Raw genomic sequence first — 19,842 nt, 5'->3', positions numbered from 1 at the left:
TTCCATGGGGTCTGGGCTTCATGCCATTTTTGTATCTGTGAATGAACAGAGGGAGCAGTGGCCCTTCTCTAGCCCATTAAGAGGCAGTGCCACCATGCAAGCCACAAAACAAATGGACCCCTGCCTTTTAGCATTACCATGCCTACAAGTGACTCAAATGTCCAGAGCAGGAATGGCACCATTACTGGCATGACCAGAACATCAACTGACACTAGTTAAGAGTGTGGGTTTTCTCTTCATATTTTTCTAGATCTTTTTTTTGTTGTTGCTGAATTTCCCTTTAATTTTACTGGCCCTAACAAATATTCACACACACACACACACACACACACACACACACACACACACACACACACACACACACACACACACACACACACACACACACACACACACACACACACACACACACACACACACACACACACACACACACACACACACACACACACACACACACACACACACACACACACACACACACACACACACACACACACAGTTAACTGCATGGATACAGGGATATGTTATCCTGACCTGGGTGGTTGGATCCTGGGATAAAAGGTCCTCCACTGTCTGGATATGTCCTGTTCAACTAGTTTGACCTCTTCCAGAACCAACCCTGCCTCTTCAGTGCCTCAAGCATCACCGACACCACCCCCTCAACTTTCACTACCTGGGTGTGCATATATCTACATGGAAACTTCCTTAGCGTCTATCTTAGTCTGAGAGTCCTTCATTTAAGTTGCCTGGCTCAATTCGGACTCAGGGTTATAATGGTGTAAGGGGGGGGGGGAGAAGTGTAAGGGGAAAGAGTGACATCACATTCATGGTAATTTTTCATGGTAATTTTCAGACAATTACATCAACCTTTTACACAGTATGAATGAGATATTATTGGGCGTGCACGTCACGACTTCTGGTCCAATAAGGAGGTGAAAGGTCAGTGATACATTTAAGAGGCTTCCTGGTAGTCTGGCTTTAAAATAAGGCGCCAGTCCAGTCGTGGGTACTTTACAGTCTGTGCCAATCGCCCCCATAGGGCTAAACAAGATAGGGGGAGGGTCGAAATAGGGGCAGGGTAGGGGAGATAGAGAGAGGAAGGAGGAAGAGACAGAAAGAGAGAGAGAGGGCATCTGCTCATCCAGAGACAAGGCCCCTGTGTCCGTCTCCCTCCACGACATCGCAGCCAAGTCCTTAATTAAAGAATTTAAGGGGGAAACAGAATTCCCTCTGTCTGTCTGACCTGTGTGGCTGTTGCAAAGAGACAGCGACAAACAGACAGACAGAGACAACAAACAGAGAGACAAAGAGAGAGAGAGTGCGAGACAGAGGACAGAGTGTAGTTTATTAGGATCTCCATTAGCTACTTCACATGCAGCAGCTACTCCTCCTGGGGTCCACATAAAACGTACAAATACATGACAAAGTTTAGAACAGTTATAGACGAGGACATTAAATTCAAAATAAAAATGAAATAAGGTGTATATATTGGAAAGAGACAACAAAAATACAATTCACACACTATTCATATATACATGTTCATATACTCATATATACAGATATATAAGATCTTTAGAAAGACAAATGTTTCTTAAAGAGACTAGAAGAGAAGTAGTCAATGTCTCTTCAACCACGAAAGACTGTCAATGGTTGAGCCAGTAAGTGATAGCTTTGATCCTCGTTGACTCACAGTGGGTCATTTTGGCAGTACATATTCTACATAAGTGCTAGATTTATCAGTCACTAAGTTGAAACTTTTTAAGAGCTTTCTTAAAAAGGCTTCAAATAAACTGATTACATAAAAGTCCCCCACTTATCGGTGTCAACGGACAAACGCCAGACTGCTTACACAGCTGAAATTCTCGCTGAGACAACTGATAACAACAGAAGTCATTTGAAGATCAAATCAAATCTGATTTGTCACATGCTTCAGAGACAACAGGTGTAGACTAACAGTGAAATGCTTACTCACGGTTCCATTTCCAACAGTGCAGAGTTAAAGATATAAAATAAAAACTATGAATAGTGACATGAAAAATAAATACACAGTGAATAACAAATTAAAATTAAGAGTAAAAATAACATGGCTATATACAGGAAGTACCAGTACCAAGTTGATGTGCAGGGGTACGAGGTAATAACATGGCTATATACAGGGAGTACCAGTACCAAGTTGATGTGCAGGGGTACGAGGTAATAACATGGCTATATACAGGGAGTACCAGTACCAAGTTGATGTGCAGGGGTACGAGGTAATAACATGGCTATATACAGGAAGTACCAGTACCAAGTTGATGTGCAGGGGTACGAGGTAATAACATGGCTATATACAGGGAGTACCAGTACCAAGTTGATGTGCAGGGGTACGAGGTAATAACATGGCTATATACAGGGAGTACCAGTACCAAGTTGATGTGCAGGGGTACGAGGTAATAACATGGCTATATACAGGGAGTACCAGTACCAAGTTGATGTGCAGGGGTACGAGGTAATAACATGGCTATATACAGGGAGTACCAGTACCAAGTTGATGTGCAGGGGTACGAGGTAATAACATGGCTATATACAGGGAGTACCAGTACCAAGTTGATGTGCAGGGGTACGAGGTAATAACATGGCTATATACAGGGAGTACCAGTACCAAGTTGATGTGCAGGGGTACGAGGTAATAACATGGCTATATACAGGAAGTACCAGTACCAAGTTGATGTGCAGGGGTACGAGGTAATAACATGGCTATATACAGGGAGTACCAGTACCAAGTTGATGTGCAGGGGTACGAGGTAATAACATGGCTATATACAGGGAGTACCAGTACCAAGTTGATGTGCAGGGGTACGAGGTAATAACATGGCTATATACAGGAAGTACCAGTACCAAGTTGATGTGCAGGGGTACGTGGTAATTGAGGTAGCTATGTACATATAGATAGATGTAAAGTGACTAGGCAACAGGATAGATAATAGACAGTAGCAGCAGTGCATGTGGTGAGTGTGAAAGTGTGTGGCGTCAGTATGCATGTGTGTGCATGAAATGTCTTTGTGTGTGTGTTTGTGTGTTTGTTGGGGTGTTGTTGTAAGTATGTGTGAGTGTGTGTGCATAGAGTCAGTGCAAGAGAGTTTGTTTTAAAAAGAGTCAATGCAGGTAGTCTGGGTAGCCATTTGATTAGCTATCTTGCAGTCTGGTTTAGAGGTTTTATGGCTTGGGGGTAGAAGATGTTCATGGTCCAGTTGGTTCCAGACTTGATGCGTTGGTACCGCTTGCTGTGCGATAGCAGAGAGAACAGCCTGTGGCTTGGGTGGCTAGAGTCTTTGACAATTTTCGGGGCTTTCCTCTGACACCGCCTGCTAGAGGTCCTGGATGGCAGGGAGCTCGGCCCCAGTGATGTACTGGGTAGTACACACAACCCTCTGTAGCGCCTTGCGGTCAGATGCCAAGCAGTTGCCATACCAAGTGGTGATGCAGCCAGTCAAGATACTCTCGTTGGTGCAGCTGTAGAACTTTGAGGATCCGAGGGCCCGTGCCAAATTTTTTCAGCCTCCTGAGAGGGAAGAGGCATTGTCGTGCCCTCTTCACAACTGTTGGGGTGTATGGACCATGATAGATCCTTCGTGACGTAGACACCGAGGAACTTGAAGCTCTCGACCCGCTCCACTGCAGCCCAGTCGATGTGAATGGGGGCGTGCTCGGCACTCCATTTCCTGTAGTCCACGATCAGATCCTCTGTCTTACGGATGTTGAGGGAGAGGTTGTTGTCAGGGAGTACAGGAGGAGACTGAGCACGCACAGCTGATGGGCCACCGTGTTGAGGGTCAGCGTGGCGGATGTGTTGTTGCCTACCCTCACCAACTGGGGGTGGCCCGTCAGGAAGTCCAGGATCCAGGTGTTCAGTCCCAGGGTCCTTAGCTTAGTGATGAGCTTCGAGGGCACTAGGATGTTGCTAGGCTGGCATTGCAGACGACTCTGCCTTGTATTTCAACAGATGGGTCTAGGGGGTAGTACCCCATGCCCACAGTGAAGCGTGCCAGCATGCCAGCCTCGACATTTGAGCCCTTTGTAAGGGTGGATGATGCCAGATTCACAAGTGTCCTCTGGAGAAAGGTTGACTCTGACACCAAGTCAACCGTGGAGCGCCCATGAACTGGGTGGGCAGCTGGCAAAGCAAAACCAAAAGATACCCACTTCTCTACAAAGACCCACCTTCAAGTACAAGATGGGCCCCTAGACACACACACACACATATATATTTAGAGATGCAAGGGCATCTCTAAAGAGGCTGTGTGTTTCCATAGGATGTGGTGTGTGTGTGTGCGTGCGTGCGTCCGTATGTGTGTGAGATTGCTGGAGTCCTTGCACGTGCCTGTGTGTGTGTGTGTGTGTGTGTGTGTGTGTGTGTGTGTGTGTGTGTGTGTGACAGGAAACCTGTAGCACAATGTAAAGAAGAGGAGGGCCAGGAAGGAAGGAAGGAAGGAGATCCTGCTTGGGGAGAGGCAGGTCTGGCTGCATGACCACACAGAGACAAAAGCAGAGGAACTCACTCTGACACTCCAGAAATACTTACCACCGAGGCTGCTTACAGTCACACAAGGGGAAGCAAAATATTCCATGCAAACACCACACATCATGCATTGGTATCATTTACACCTACATGACTCAAAATCACAAGTTAAATCACCAATCTACCACAGCTTATTCACAAGAGGGAGGGGGAAGATTCCCAGACCCAGAGACAAAATATATAGGATCTTCTTTAGACTGTATATGACAATATATAGGGTCTTCTTTTTGCTTGGATGACTGTAGTTAATATAAGCCATAAATCTAAGCCATGTCTTCATTATCAATGTCTGCAGCTTTGAATCAATGCCATTTTTGTAAATGTTTTTTCCCACACAAAACATTCACAGACAAAAGACAACAGACAAACATCAACGAAATCCCCCCTGCCCAGACCCACACGCTCCCACCGCCTCAATCTCCATGGCTTGAAAGATTCCACATGACCTCAAACTGCACCACTCTGCCCTTCTCTGTCGCCCACACCCTTTCAATATTCAAATAATAATAATGAATTTGACTCTTCTACCGTCCCAATGATGGACATTCACTTGATTTCCAGTTTTTAAGCAAAAGCTTTCAAAATAATTGACAAGAAAAGTAGAGTGGAACCCACTGGGTATCTCACCGCACCCTCATATAACATATCTTGAAATATGTAGACAGGCAGATTAAAAGTCAATTTATATTGTAAAACTTCTGAAGGCCAACTTTCTAACTCTGCCCATAACTTTTGGACTTTATATCACTCCCAGAAGGCATGAATCACTGAGTCGTCACTGTTCATTTTACACTTAAGACATGACTCTGCCATTGGGCTGTAGAATTTGTGAATTGTGTCTCTTCTATAATAAATTATGTACATTCGTTTTTACTGGATTTAAGCATCCATTTTTGTTAATTGTCATTTTGTTAAAGTTTCAACATTCCCTACAACTCTTGCCAATATCAGTTATTTTTAGGTCTTGGTTCCAATAGTTCCTTTTTTTCTAAGAGATTGTCAGTTGGATATGCTTTCTGCAAGGATTTATAGAAAACTTACCTATCATACGAGTATCCTTTTCTGTGTCAAATAGAAATCCCTCAACATTGCCCTGATACCCAAAAGATTTCAGATCAACATTTTGTGTTATAAAACTTAAGTTGCAAAATGTCTTTGAAAATGACTATATTGGTTAGTCCAAAATGGCTTTTTAATTCTGTCATGGAAATAATTGTATTTCCTGTCATTTATGGTTTCTATGCCTTTAGTTTTCTATGTGGGCCAATTTATCTGTGAATTCTGAAAAACGATCTAAAGATTGTTCCATAGGGGTGTGTTTATAGGGAGTGATAGTGGTTCTTTTAGAATATGTTTAATTTTCTTCCATATTGTTATAGTGTTCTTAACTATGAAGTTGTTCATGTTCTTAGCTCCGTCCTTTGAAAACAGACACATGAAAAGATTCCGGGGATGAGCATGTTCATCTTCAATATGTACTGTACCCACTGTTAACAACAGTAAAATCCTTGGGTGGCGTGTTGATACAACTCCAAGGCTGGAAGTTTCATCCCCATACTGTTATTTATCTTCTTGCTCTTTTGCACCCTAGTATCTCTACTTGCACATCATCATCTGCACATCTATCACTCCAGTATCAATGCTAAATTGTCATTATTTCGCCTTTATGTCTTATTTATTGCCTCACCTCCCTACTCTTCTACATTTGCACACACTGTACATAGATTTTTCTATTGTGTTATTGACGTTTGTTTATGTGTAACTCTGTGTTGTTGTTTTTGTCGCACTGCTTTGCTTTATCCTGGCCAGGTCGCAGTTGTAAATGAGAACTTGTTCTCAACTGGCCTACCTGGTTAAATAAAGGTGAAATAAAAACACAAAAGGTTAAAACCACCCTCAGACTTTGGGAAATGAAAAACGTTCCTTTATACTATGAGTTGTCTTATGGCCGAGCATACTTTATTAAAGAATGTCTTCGGTGGGGTACACCTGTGTGTAGATTGATGAGGGACATTTTTTGGGATCCATTTTAGAATAAGGTTGTAACGTAACAAAATGTGGAACAAAGTCTAGGTGTCTGAAAACTTTACGAAAACACTGGATAAGCATCCTAAGTATTGAACATTGGTCCACTTAAAGGATTGCTGTAGATCATGAGTTATTATTTTTCTAATTGCCATTGTCTGTTTGGTTCTACATTAATTTTACGAGGCAGGCACTGTTTTCTCAATATTAGTCAGGTATAATATTGGAGATCATCTGCAAATAAGTTTAGTTTATATTTAATGTTTACCCATACTGATAACTGTTACGTTTGGGTCCTGTCAAATTCTTTCTGCAAGCGGTTCAATTACCAGTGCACAGGAGGAGGGAGACAGGACATCCCTGTCTTGTACCTCTTTCTAAAGCAATTTCATCAGATAATGCATTATTTTTGTAAATTTTTACTTTAGAATATGTACATAAGATTTTTTATTAAATGTATTATTTGAGCTGGAAAGTTGAAGGCATCCAAAGTTTTGAATAGAAAAGGCCATTCACGACGGTTGAAAGCCTTTCGGCATTAACAGCCATTATTGATAAATCTACATCTTGTTTTGTAGCATATTGTATTATACTGAAACATGTTCTTTGTTTGTAATAGTGGTGTGAACGTTTAAACCAAGTTAGGATCCTTAACGTTAAGAAAAATCCTAAAAACAATGTTTTTCCCCCACATAATTAAAACCACAGTGCAGGGCCTCCTGGGTGGTGCAGCAGTCTAAGGCACTAAATCGCAGTGCTTGAGGCACCACTACAGACCCGGGTTCGATCCCGGACTGTGTCACAACCGGCCGTGACCGGGAGTCCCATAGGGCGGCGCACAATTGGCCCTGCGTTGTCCGGGTTAGGAGAGAGTTTGGCCGGGGGGCTTTACTTGGCTCATTGCACTCTAGCAACTCCTTGTGGTGGGCCGGGCGCCTGCAGGCTGACTTCAGTCATCAGTTGAACAGTGTTTCCTCCGACACATTGGTGCAGCTGGCTTATGGGTTAAGCGAGCGGGTGTTAAGAAGAGCAGTTAGGCGGGTCATGTTACGGAGGACGCATGACTCGACCTTCGCGTCTCCTGAGCCCGTCAGGGAGTTGCAGCGATGAGACAAGATTGTAATTGGATCGCAATTGGATATCACAAAAAGGGAGTCAATTATTTTTTTAATTCACAGTGCAGTTATGATAAAACATTATTTTCTGTGTTATTGCCTAACTAGACTATATGGCTATGAAGGCCTGGGGAAAGTTGTGTCATTTAAATAAAACCAGAGAGGAAGAATTTGTGAGGCATGCAAGACAATTAAGGCATTGTGAGATGCAGATTACGATGACATATGCGCACGGTTCTGCCTGCCCATCCTCTCTCCCTGGCCTGCCTGCTCTTTCTCTTCCTAATCTTCTTCTAGATTTAATAACCCTGAAGATAGAAAGCTGTAGGATCAGTCAAGCTGTTATTTAATTCATTTATATAGAAGCTATTAAAATGTCTATTTATCTTAAATAATTATAACTGGTTTGACATGTACAGTTGAAGTCGGAAGTTTACATACACTTAGGTTGGAGTCATTAAAACTCCAGAAAATGATGTCATGGCTTTAGAAGCTTCTGATAGGCTAATTGACATCATTTGAGTCAATTGGAGGTGTACCTGTGGATGTATTTTAAGGCCTACCTTCAAACTCAGTGCCTCTTTGCTTGACATCATGGTAAAATCAAAAGAAATCAGCCAAGACCTCAGAAAAAAAAGTCTGGTTCATCCTTGGGAGCAATTTCCAAATGCCTGAAGGTACCACGTTCATCTGTACAAACAATAGTACGCAAGTATAAACACCATGGGACCACGTAGCCGTCACACCGCTCAGGAAGGAGACACGTTCTGTCTCCTAGAAATTAATGTACTTTGGTGCGAAAAGTGCAAATCAATCCCAGAACAACAGCAAAGGACGTTGTGAAGATGCTGGAGGAAACAGGTACAAAAGTATCTATATCCACAGTAAAACGAGTCCTATATCGACAACCTGAAATGCCGCTCAGCAAGGAAGAAGCCACTGCTCAAAAACCGCCATAAAAAAGACAGACTACGGTTTGCAAACCTGAGAACAAACCTGACTCAGTTACACCAGCTCTGTCAGGAGGAATGGGCCAAAATTCACCCAACTTATTGTGGGAAGCTTATGAAAGCTTCCCCGAAACTTTTGACCCAAGTTAAACAATTTAAAGGCAATGCATGTAAACTTCTGACCAACTGGGAATGTGATGAAAGAAATAACAGCTGAAAGAAATAATTCTCTCCACTATTATTCTGACATTTTACATTCTTAAAATAAAGTGGTGATTCTAACTGACCTAAGACAGGGAATTTTTACTAGGATTAAATGTCAGGAATTGTGAAAAACTGAGATTAAATGTATTTGGCTAAGGTGTATGTAAACTTCCCACTTCAACTGTATTCTTTTTGTGAGGCCTCAGAGGTGTTTACCAGGTTTATTTACAATAAAATAAATAGCACACTTTATTTGAGTTTAACCTGTAGTTGTTGGCTCTCTTCAAAAGTAAAAGATCATATTCCTACTTAAATTCCAAAAAATAAATAATTAACTCAGATTTAACTCTTGCAGAGTATGAGATTATCCTTCTCCTGATGTACACCTTAAAAGCATCCCGAATTATTTTAAGGGTTGGCTTTTCTCTGTCGTATATGTCAACATTTGTAATGGCAAAGGTCTTTATTATTCTGTTTACGCATTTAATACATTTTGGGTCATGAAGATGCACTCTGTTCATTCTCCATATTCTGTCACTAAGTGTATTTTATTTTGGTGTAATTAAGCATGATACAGGAGAATGATCCAATATCACTATATCATAATAGTTAAATTAAATAAAATCTTCATTTGTGAAAAAAATTTAAGTCTCTCATTCTCTAAGAGCTAATGAATAAAACCTCACTGAAAAGTCAGAAGGTAAATCCCCAAGCCACACGGGAAAAATAGATAGGTATTTACTTAATTAGCCCTGTCCAACATTTGAATTGATAAGGGATCTAGAGGTGCACCTAGTGACGTCTCCACTCTCTCCACTCCAGTGCTCTGCTCTACCAGATAGTTAATCCCTGCAATCATTCAGCTCTGCCAACAGAGACACATTTAGTCTAGCGCTCAGGTTAGGTTCCAAACACACACACACACACACACACACACACACACTAGGGATGGACTCACAACCAATCAGAATGACTCAAATGCACATTGCAGAGGTAAACAGCAGAGTTGCTGCTTTTCTTCGATAGTTTGGCTAACAGCAACTACGAAAGAGAAGTCTGATTTTCGCAATGATAGAACTGATTCAGTTACAAAAAAAGATTTTCTGGTGAGTGTTTTGCATTGTTCTGTGTCAGGTATTATGGAAACTCCATTAGGTGAGTGCCTGTGATTGCTATTTGAAGTGGGGGAAATAGGACATCCTGGAGGGCTAAATGCCCAGCAGTATGTTAGCTCAATGCACCGTTATAAAAACTACATTCAAAAGTTGGTTTATTCAAATTAGAATTTCAAATGGTATATCCTTGCAGGTCAAAATGTTTCACGGATAATGTAATTTAACAACGCTTGTTCATTATTAAAATAGGCCTACAAAATGTTTTCAAAAATGAACATGAATTAATTTGAATATTAACGTTTGTTCGGATATTCGATTAACCGTGCCCATCCCTAGTTTGCACGCGCACACACACAAACAAAAAAATCAGACAGGAATACACACAACAGACTTGGAAACACTCCAACTACACACACAACAACTATGGGAAATAAACTTGGGTGGTGATTACATGCTCCTGAACCAGCAGAGATATGATGAAACCAGTCTATTTATGCCTTGGTTGGTTGGTCGGTTCATTGGCCGGTGTGAGATTATAATGCAGACAGAGATACCTGCTGCAACTCTTCAGGGCCTCAGAAGGAGGACGAACAGAAAGAAAAGAACCACACAATGTTTTCGCTGTTTTCACACACTGGAGACACTGACCCAATAGAATAAAAAAAGAGAGGACAGGAGAAAAAACATCTATTCTTTCTCTCACAATCTCTGTGCGCACACACACACTCAGATAAAGACACACAGTGTGTGTAACAAGCCTGCTCTAAACCTTGGGAGAAGAGGCTCTGGGCAGAGCTGAGGATAAGATAGAATAAGATAAAGGGATAGAGGGAGGGAGGGAGGATAAAAAAAATCCCCCTCCATGAGAACAAATCCTCTGGAAAAGAACCAGCCCTGTGTGTGTGTGTGTGTGTGTGTGTGTGTGTGTGTGTGTGTGTGTGTGTGTGTGTGTTTTTGTCAGGCCTGCCTGATTAGAGAGATAGAGATCTTAATGATGCTGCAAGTAGCACTGGAAAAATACAACTCTCCTTGTCAACAAAGGCTGTGTCCCAAATGGTACCCTTTTCACTATGTAGTGCACTTGACCTATAGGCCCTAGTCAAAAGTAGTGCACAATATAGGGAATAGGGTGCCATTTGGGATGCAGTTAATAATGGATGGAACATATGCAGCCGGTGGGACGGCGGGGTGGAGAGAAGAGAGAGAGAGAGATCCATTAGCTATGGTTTGGTCCAGTGAGAGTAAAGGGGTGAGATGGTTACAGATGAGAGGGGTCATAGGTGAAAGTGGGAGAGGGAAAGAGACGAGCAGGGGGGGAGAACGGAGGGAGAGGTGATAGTATTAGGTAGAGTGGGGGGGGGGGGGGGGGGGGGTATGGGTGAGCAGCAGGGGAGTTAGAGGTTTCATCAAGAGGGGCAGGGGGTGAGAAGGTGAGAGGGGTAGGGGGTCAGTCTTAGGGCTCTGGGTGATGAGGAGCTACGTGATGTGTGAAGTCAGTGTGCCTATGGGTAATAAACGGGACTGATCTGTTCCTCTGCACTCTCCACGACGTGTGAGTGTTTTCCTATCTGAGCAGTAGCACACGTTAGCGTGCGTATGTTTTAATCCGAACGCATGCATGTGTTTTGATTGAGTAGGGACACACTGTATGTCGACATCGTCTGTTGCCGTTTCCAGAACACCAGGGGGCTGGTGGGTCAGGAGGGGGAACGGGGGAGGAATTTAGTGAAGTCTTCAGATTAACCGACAGGAAGGAGAGGAGAACAAGAGGTCACGACACTGGGGTCACTGGATGTCCGTCCAGAGGATATGGAGCCCCCATCCAAATGCGCACACATACACACACCGTGCTCACCACTGGTCATGTGTGACACACAAAAACAAGATCACCAGCCTGACAGCCCGGTAAACAAACCCAACACAGATTGAGAGAGAGAGACTGTGTTTTCCTCATCAGCCCTGTTTTCCCGTCTCAGCTCAAAAACGTTCTGATTTACAAGCTTTAATTAATATCAAACTACCGCAGGTTTAGCTTTATGGCTTTTCACTGAAGGGAAATGTACTCCGCGGACGACCAAATATACACAGAGATAAAATAAAGACGTTGATAGAGAGATGAATTATTGAAAAGCCTGCATGGAAAAGTGATTCAGTCAGAGTTTATAGAGTCACATTTAGTTTCACGTCAAATCTCGTTTTACGAGTGGGATTATCAAGGTTTTAAAAACATTACATTTAGGTGGTCAATTTATGGTTCTTTGCGGTTCCACAAGCTGTCGCAGCGACAAGGGGGAGGAAAGGAGGGAGGGTTGCAGAGGGAACCACTAACACAGCAGAGCCTAGGGGAATGTATTACACAGAGAGTTGCTTCTTTGCCTGCATCCTAAATGGCACCCTATTCTCTACAGAGCCCTATGGACCATGGTCAAAAGTGCATTATAAAGGGCATAGGGTGCCATTTGAGACGCAATCCTACAAGTCTCACATAAAAGGCTTCCCTTCTCTCCCTCACGACACCCTCTCACTGAAGTGCTTATCGTGCAACGGAGTGGGTTTCATTGTCCCCCTCGCTCAAAACCAAAACTGTCAACAATGCCACGGTCACAGCCAGGCCTCCAGAGTACCCAGTAACACAAAAACACCTGCCGCAAGAGGAGAAGCACGGGACGCAATCACCAGGAGAGTTTAGTTTACACTCAGTTTACCTTTTCATCCATCCCTTGTTTCCTTCAACCAGATATTTTTTTTGAAAGACCATGTCATTTTCTTGTCCCTAAGTTGTCCAGAATAAACATGGGCTGTGCCACTAATGGCGCCCTATTCCCTGTGGGCCCTGCTCATTTGAGAAACCTCTCTAAAGAGGACGGGGAGACAACATTAAAACGTCTCCCATGTCGTTTTCCACTGCCCCAGGCCCCAGCTGTAGATAGTGTACTGTGGTTTATTGTATTGTGAAGCCAGGCAGGTCGTGTTAGGGTTCAGTAGTTAGGCAGTGGTCCGAGTCCCAAATGGCACCCTATTCCCCTATATAGGGCTCTGGTTAAAAGTAGTGCACTATGGAGGGGATAGGGTGCCATTTGGGATGCAATAGCGAGAAGCCTTTAGTTTCCTCTGAGCTGAACTCCAGCAGGCAGCTAGCTACTGGCCGGACGGTGTTTTCATTGTTCCCCTGCAATTCTTAACCTCTCAGGAATTCCTGCCTCTACCAGGAAATATGGTTTACAAGAACAGGCACCAAGCCTAGGCATCCACGTCACTAACCTAACCCTGTTTCCCCCCCCTGCACCCTCCTGGTAATGTCTTCCCCTTTGCCCCCTTATACCCCTTTCCCCCCTGGCAGATCCTCCTGGCTCATCCCTCCGGAGTCAGACCGCGACCCCCAAAACAGTCACACATGCCCTCTTGGACCAGAGTCTGAAACTGTCTGCCTGTGTTTCCCAAATGGCAGCCTATTCCCTATAGTCAGCTACTTTTGACCAGGGCGCATAACCCCTGGCCCGTGTTGAGTAAGAGATGGATATTTGGATGTTAGACATCGATAATCCAGATAATACCAGACCCTTCATGTGAAAGTTCCTCTCAGATTTCCTGCGGTGCAAAAAGGTGTGCGGGCTGGTGAACTTCAGTTCTTTCTCAAAGCTACGTGACGAGAACATGGATTGTTCACTGTTACTGCAGAGTTGAGGACCTCAAGGATCAGATGCTTGGATGAAGTATGTGTGTTTCTAATGAAGAGCATCAATGTGTGTTTCTAATGAAGAGCATCAGATGAAAATGATCTCTCTCTTCCCAGCCCCAGGGGTGTTATTTCACCCCCAGATGATGACACCCCCCCCCCCCCACACACACATGATAAGAGTGACGAGGAGAAGTAGGCTCATCTCTTTCTCCCTCCCTCCCCATGTCTCAGAGAGGGCACCTTCCCTTTCATCAACATCATATGAACCTCTCAGCTTGAACATATTCAGGCCTTGGAGATGGCAAAATGTTACTTGTTTACCACTGAACTGTAAAGCTACAGTAGTTTGGTTGAGCAAATGCGAGGCTGCTTAAAGGAAATATATTAAAAATTTCATAACTACTTGGAAAAATAGCATAGATAGAAGTATCACTATCGATAACACTGACACATAAATAAACAAATGTTTGATTTCCTGCCAGTGCTTTAGAGCCAGCTCCTTGAATGAATCCCAGTCACAGCACCATAGGGGGGGGGGCGGAGGCAGGGGTTGCATTCCCAAAAACACAGGACAGAGAGGACACTCCCATGCTATTTGTGATTCCCAGATGGCACCCTATTCCCTACTTAGTGTGCTACTTTTGACCAAAACTTGTGCACTATGTAGGGAATGGGGTGCTATTTGGGACATAACCATTGCCTCTATCCATTCCATTCTATCTCAACCCAATTATGGAATGATGGTGGGATGTTTTCTAGGAAGAGACTATTCCAGAAGGATTGCTCTGTATCAAGCTAAAAGTCATTCCTAGTTCCTCCCCTCCCTCTTCTCCCCTCCCTCCCTCTCTCCTACACCCCCATCCCACATTTCTCCCTCGATCCTTCGCTCTCCTTCCCTCCCAACATCCCCCTCTCTTTCTCTCCCTCCCTCCATCCATCCCTCTCTCCTTCCCTCCCTCCAGTCCATTGGAGCCATCTGTGGAGCAGAGGGATGGAGGGAGGGAGAGAAAGAAGGAAGGGATTGAAGGAGGGAGAGAAGAAGGCATAGAGGAAGAGGAATGTCTACATACAGAACATGTGGTCTGGGAAATAACCTTCTTAATGACACACAACACAGTGCCTCCAGCCCCCACCATACAGGGAAAGGAAAGCAAAGTCTTGGGAAAGTAATGTGGGGGGGGGGGGAGCCATGGTGGTCAGGATACACAGACACCGTCTAGATCTGGAGCCGTATGTATCAAGTGTCTCAGTGTAGGAGTGCTGATCTAGCATCAGTTCCCTGTTAGTGTCCATGTAATCATATTCATTGTGATCTTAAATGCTAAACTGATTCTGAATCAACACTCCTACTCTGAGACGCTTGATACATATGGCCCCAGTCCTGAGTCTGACCAGTGGTTACCTCCCGGGTTGTAAATGACAGGTTGAAACGCTTCCTTCACATGTATGCAGACTTAATAACACAGTCATAATCACAAGTTATGAAAAGGCCCAGAGTTTTCCTGTTCGGATCTCCTTAGAAAAACTCCCGGACCTTGCTTATGTATTAAGTCGCCTTCGCTGTCATTAACGTGTCTAGCCAAACATTGTCTAACAAAGTGAGACATAAATTACTCTACAGACAATTAATTTACATTTAGAAAATATGCTAACAGCTTTCTCAAGTTGCCTCGCACGCATAGACGGGCATCCAGGACCCAGTGTGCATTTTTAAACAGCAGTGGCTTTCCGTCCTTCCTGCCTTTGAGCCTGGCTGTTTTCTTAGTAACGCCATTAAGCTGACAGAATGTCATTCTTATGGCCCAGCCAAGTCCTGCATTACCGTTCAGGCCAGGCAGCATCGGGGAGTCCACTCCAGACACACACACACACACACACACAGTGGTGTGCAAGAGAACAGCTGTGTGCCAGTACGGGTGGTTTTGATTTTAGGTCCACCTGTGTCTCTGTTGGCACCTGTTTTTGTGTGTGTATTGGTTCAGCTTTTGGCAAAGAGCTCAACTCCCAGGTATTTGCTGTAGAGGTTTTCAGACCACTTTTATGGCAGGTATGAGAATCACAATATAATCATCTTCCAAGTTCGATTGATCACCCAGACACTGTGTTCAAGCCACATTCACATTGCATGAAACTTGCAAAGCCCCAGGGAAACGTATAGTTCTAGCAGGTTAATATTTAACTGTGTATTATTTGTAGACACTTAGATATCAGAAAAATAGGCCTGCATCTAAATCTCTCAGTGGAGTCTTGTTACAATAAAGGAAGCCTTGTCTTTTAAGTAGCAAAAAAACGATTATAAAGTTGTATTATTGAAAGAATCTGCGAATAGGATTAAACAGTCACACTGGTCTCAGAAAGTCACAGAGAAGAATGCCTTCCTTTATCCCGTTAAAGTTGCTGCTTTCCTAATTTCTCACACTTAATCTGAAAAGGTCATCTCCTTTGAGAAGAGGCCTCGGCTACAAACTCTGCAGGAAAGAGACATATGCGGATTTTCTGCTGGTAAACCCTCAACTGCGCTAGATAATGAAACAGTGGCTTACTCTGAGATTGACAAAATTATAGTTTGAGTTTCACCATCAATGACATTGACAGGCAATACACGACTCTGGTTTTGAGGTGAACCGCATGAGTTCTGCTGCTTGGGAGTCGGAGGACTCCTATACCCCTTGCATAATAAATAGGCACGTTTGTTGTCTGAACCTGTGAGATTTCCTGCAGCAAGCGAATATATCTGGGAGATATTAAATAGGCTACTTCATTAAATAATACAACTTTATGAACTCACTGAAAGGAACTCGAGTGTCCCGACATAATCCCGTTCAGTCTTCAGAAGTTCGTTCAAAACACACACTCTCAGACGTAGCTGTTTCTCCAAATCTTTCCCGCTTTCGCCTTTCCCGTGTTCTCCTTTGCTTTCATCAGTCATGGTGATAACGCAATTCATGAAGGCGATATATTGTCTGCGGAACGTTTGGTATTAAAAAGTTTAATTCAATTGTTGCCGGAAAAAAGTTTGCAACATGGTTTAAAAGTGGAGGTGAATCTCCATTCACTCACTCACTGCGGTGCAAACGCACTCAGTCCAATGAATAAAAGGCCCTTTATAACACACAGTACGAAACAACCAAAACAAAACAAAATCAATTTGACAACTTCGCCGCTATAAACGCTCAAATTTCACGATCAAATGCGGAGACCCTCGCTTAGTTTCACACGCCTGCCTGACTGAGAGAAAGGAAAGCTGTGAAACACAACAGCGGTACGCCTCTGGACATCAGTCAAACTACTTGACTCCTGTTTAGACCTTCATCCCAGTTCCAGCCTCCCAACTCGTTCTCGCTCTTCCACCCATAGAGATAGTTAGACGACGCAACAGTGTATATGTCGTATTGTGGAGTCTATGAGCAGTGGCAGGGCCAACTCCATTTTAAAATAGTACATTTTCTTCTTCTACAATTTCTATGGGATTGTAAACAAACTGAAATGGTGCATACTACCACCTGGAGTGTGTTGTTTGAAATGGTATGAAGCCAAGGTTGGTGATTTACTGCAAACGTGGAATGTTTTCTCACAAGTATAACTAATTGGCTGACCCCCCGATGACCTGGATGAAATTATGTCATCCTTCCTTAACCAATAGAAAGTCCCACCCAGTTGACTAATTCAAAATGGTGAAAGTCCTCAATTGCACTGATAAAATAGGCTTTTGTGCACTAGAGTCCTCTATCTATCTCTATGCTTCCACCCAACCACCACCACCGAGAGGACAGGAAACCAACCCTGGGAATGGCCGCCAGGAGACCCAGGTTATGTCCCCAATGACATGTCCCTAATGGCACTCTATTCCCTACACAGTGCACTACTTATGACCAGGACCCATAGTGCACTAAATAGGGATTAAGGTGTCCTTTTGGAAACAACACAGCCTGCTACCTTCAGACCAACAGTATGGAGGGGAAATGTTCATGGGATGCATGGTAGAGGTATAACACTAACCCAGACATACTGTTTTGGAGTTTCTCACTATTTATAGGCCTGCTATCTGGGGTTTAGAAGTTATGTATTAGCCTAACACAAAAGTTACATTTAAAGTGAGAGAGTAGTTATTATTATACATTTTTAATAAATGTACTTTAGTAATTTAGGAAATGCTCTTATCCAGAGTGCCATCTGTCATTCAGGGCAGAGCCCCACTTGTTTTGAGCCCCACATTTTTAGCTAAAAAAAAATGTAAATATAAAAATTGGGGGGGAGGGTTGCCTGTTTTGCATGTTATTTTGATAGTACTAGGTGTCACATATCAGTTTGCAAACAGTAAAACATTTAAATTAAAAATCATTGAGTTAATTAAGCCTCCATACAAACATGGTCTCTTTTGCTTACTTGAGTAAGGCAGCTCCAAAATGGAGGTGTTTCAGCCTAGCTCAGTGCTTTCTGTGGTGGTGGGGCAGCCAGCGGAAAATAAGGAGCGTAGGGGTTAGTAATGTTCTCTAGTTGCGCCGTGATTTTGCTCAGTGTTCTGTCACTCATGGGGACACTACATCACTGCCAAATCTAAGGGTACAGCTCGAAAATTCAAGCCCATTGGGTGCTGCCATAGAGTTACATTAGAAGTGCCCATCCAAGAAGGCTCAAGGTCATTGGCCACAGATAAAATGACGTCAAACCACGTTATATCTACAGTAGCTTTGATTGGACTGTCAGCATCATACTTTCAAAATCTTAGCTAGCATTGTGCTCATTGGCCCTTGGACAAAAACATTACACAACAAGTTGAAAATCGTAAATTCAACAATGAATGGTTTGGAAGGAATCAGTGGCTAACTGCAAGCATTGCAAAGCAATCACTAGCCTGCTATCCAGCGGAGTGGGTGTGTGGTCCCATTTCTGAGTTTAAGGGTCTCTTTTCCAAACTATAATGATAAACATTCCACATTGGCCATACTGTCAATCCAGCATGATTTCAGCTGCACTCAAAACAACTGTTAACTCGGGAACTGGGATATCTGATGTCAGTGAGTTCAAGACAACTGGGAACTCGGGCAATCTGAAGTTCACTAACGTCATCATGACTCAATCTTGTTTTTTTCCCCAAGTTCCAAGTTGTCTTGAAAGCACCATAAATCCAGAGAATGCCAGACTTTGATGACAAAGTTTGATGAGCACAGCACAGCACAACAAAAATGTATTGTATGCTGCTGCATAAATTATGTAATGTGCCAGGGAAATGTGTATACAGTAGCTAAGAAAGTACTGCCATGCTAGCCCATGTAGCTGTTAGTAGCCCAGCTGTTAGTAGCTGCCCATGCCTCACCCCTCAATTATTTATTTTTTTACCCCCTTTTCTCCCCAATTTTGTGGTATCCAATTGTTAGTAGTTTATATCTTGTCTCATTGCTACAACTCCCGTACGGGCTCGGGAGAGACGAAGGTCGAAAGCCATGCATCCTCCGAAACACAACCCAACCACGCCGCACTGCTTCTTAACATAGCGCGCATCCAACCCGGAAGCCAGCCGCACCAATGTGTCGGAGGAAACACCATGCACCTGGCGACCTGGTTAGCGTGCACTGCGCGTGGACCACCACAGGGGTCGCTAGTGCGCGATGAGACAAGGATATCCCTACCGGCCAAACCCTCCCTAACCCGGACGACGCTAGGCCAATTGTGCTTCGCCCCACGGACCTCCTGGTCGCGGCCTGGCTGCGGCCTGGCTGCGGCATTGCCTGGGCGCGAACCAGAGTCTCCCAGCTAGCACTGCGATGCAGTGCTCTAGACCACTGCGCCACCCTGGAGCCCCCCCTCTTAATTTTGAACTTGGTGGTGCACATGTAGCCTATAAGCTGTTTTAGAGAACTGTAATTATTGAATATTGTAAGAGCTTTAATTGTTAGCTTAAATGCCCCCTTTATTTATCCTACGGTTCTGACATGGCGTACAGGGAGAACACTGTAAGAACAGCCCATGTTCTGAATTCTGTCACTGTACATTTCAAAAGTGCTGAACAAATAGTTACATTTACTACGTCCGTCCTAGCTCGATCATTAATGTCTTAATTGAAATTAAGTATTACCTCTTATCCGCTTGTCACCCTTATGCCATAGTTTCTACATATCAATTGTCATTGGAAACCACATTTGTTTAAGCAAGTCAGCCATATCACCTATGTTTTTTTTATTAGGCAGTAAAT

At 43.6% G+C, this 19,842-nt stretch overlaps 1 protein-coding gene across 2 annotated transcripts in view; it reads right to left on the bottom strand.

Annotated features, from left to right (window-relative positions):
- LOC139367099 (phosphatidylinositol-3,4,5-trisphosphate-dependent Rac exchange factor 2) overlaps positions 1-16,937 on the bottom strand; it is a 203,630-nt gene extending 186,693 nt beyond the window's left edge. The window contains exon 1 of one of the 2 annotated variants that reach the window (XM_071105143.1): positions 16,438-16,937. In XM_071105143.1, coding sequence (XP_070961244.1) covers positions 16,438-16,596 — 159 coding nt within the window. In that variant the 5' untranslated portion in view covers positions 16,597-16,937. The remainder of the gene's footprint in view (positions 1-16,437) is intronic. The other variant, XM_071105142.1, reaches the window with a different exon arrangement.
- Positions 16,938-19,842: the final 2,905 nt, after the last annotated feature.

This window comes from Oncorhynchus clarkii, chromosome 15 (assembly GCF_045791955.1).
Source record: "Oncorhynchus clarkii lewisi isolate Uvic-CL-2024 chromosome 15, UVic_Ocla_1.0, whole genome shotgun sequence".
In the NCBI taxonomy this organism is placed as follows: Eukaryota; Metazoa; Chordata; class Actinopteri; order Salmoniformes; family Salmonidae; genus Oncorhynchus; species Oncorhynchus clarkii.
Note: the sequence above shows the minus strand (reverse complement) of the source record. Positions and strands in the feature narration are given on the sequence as shown.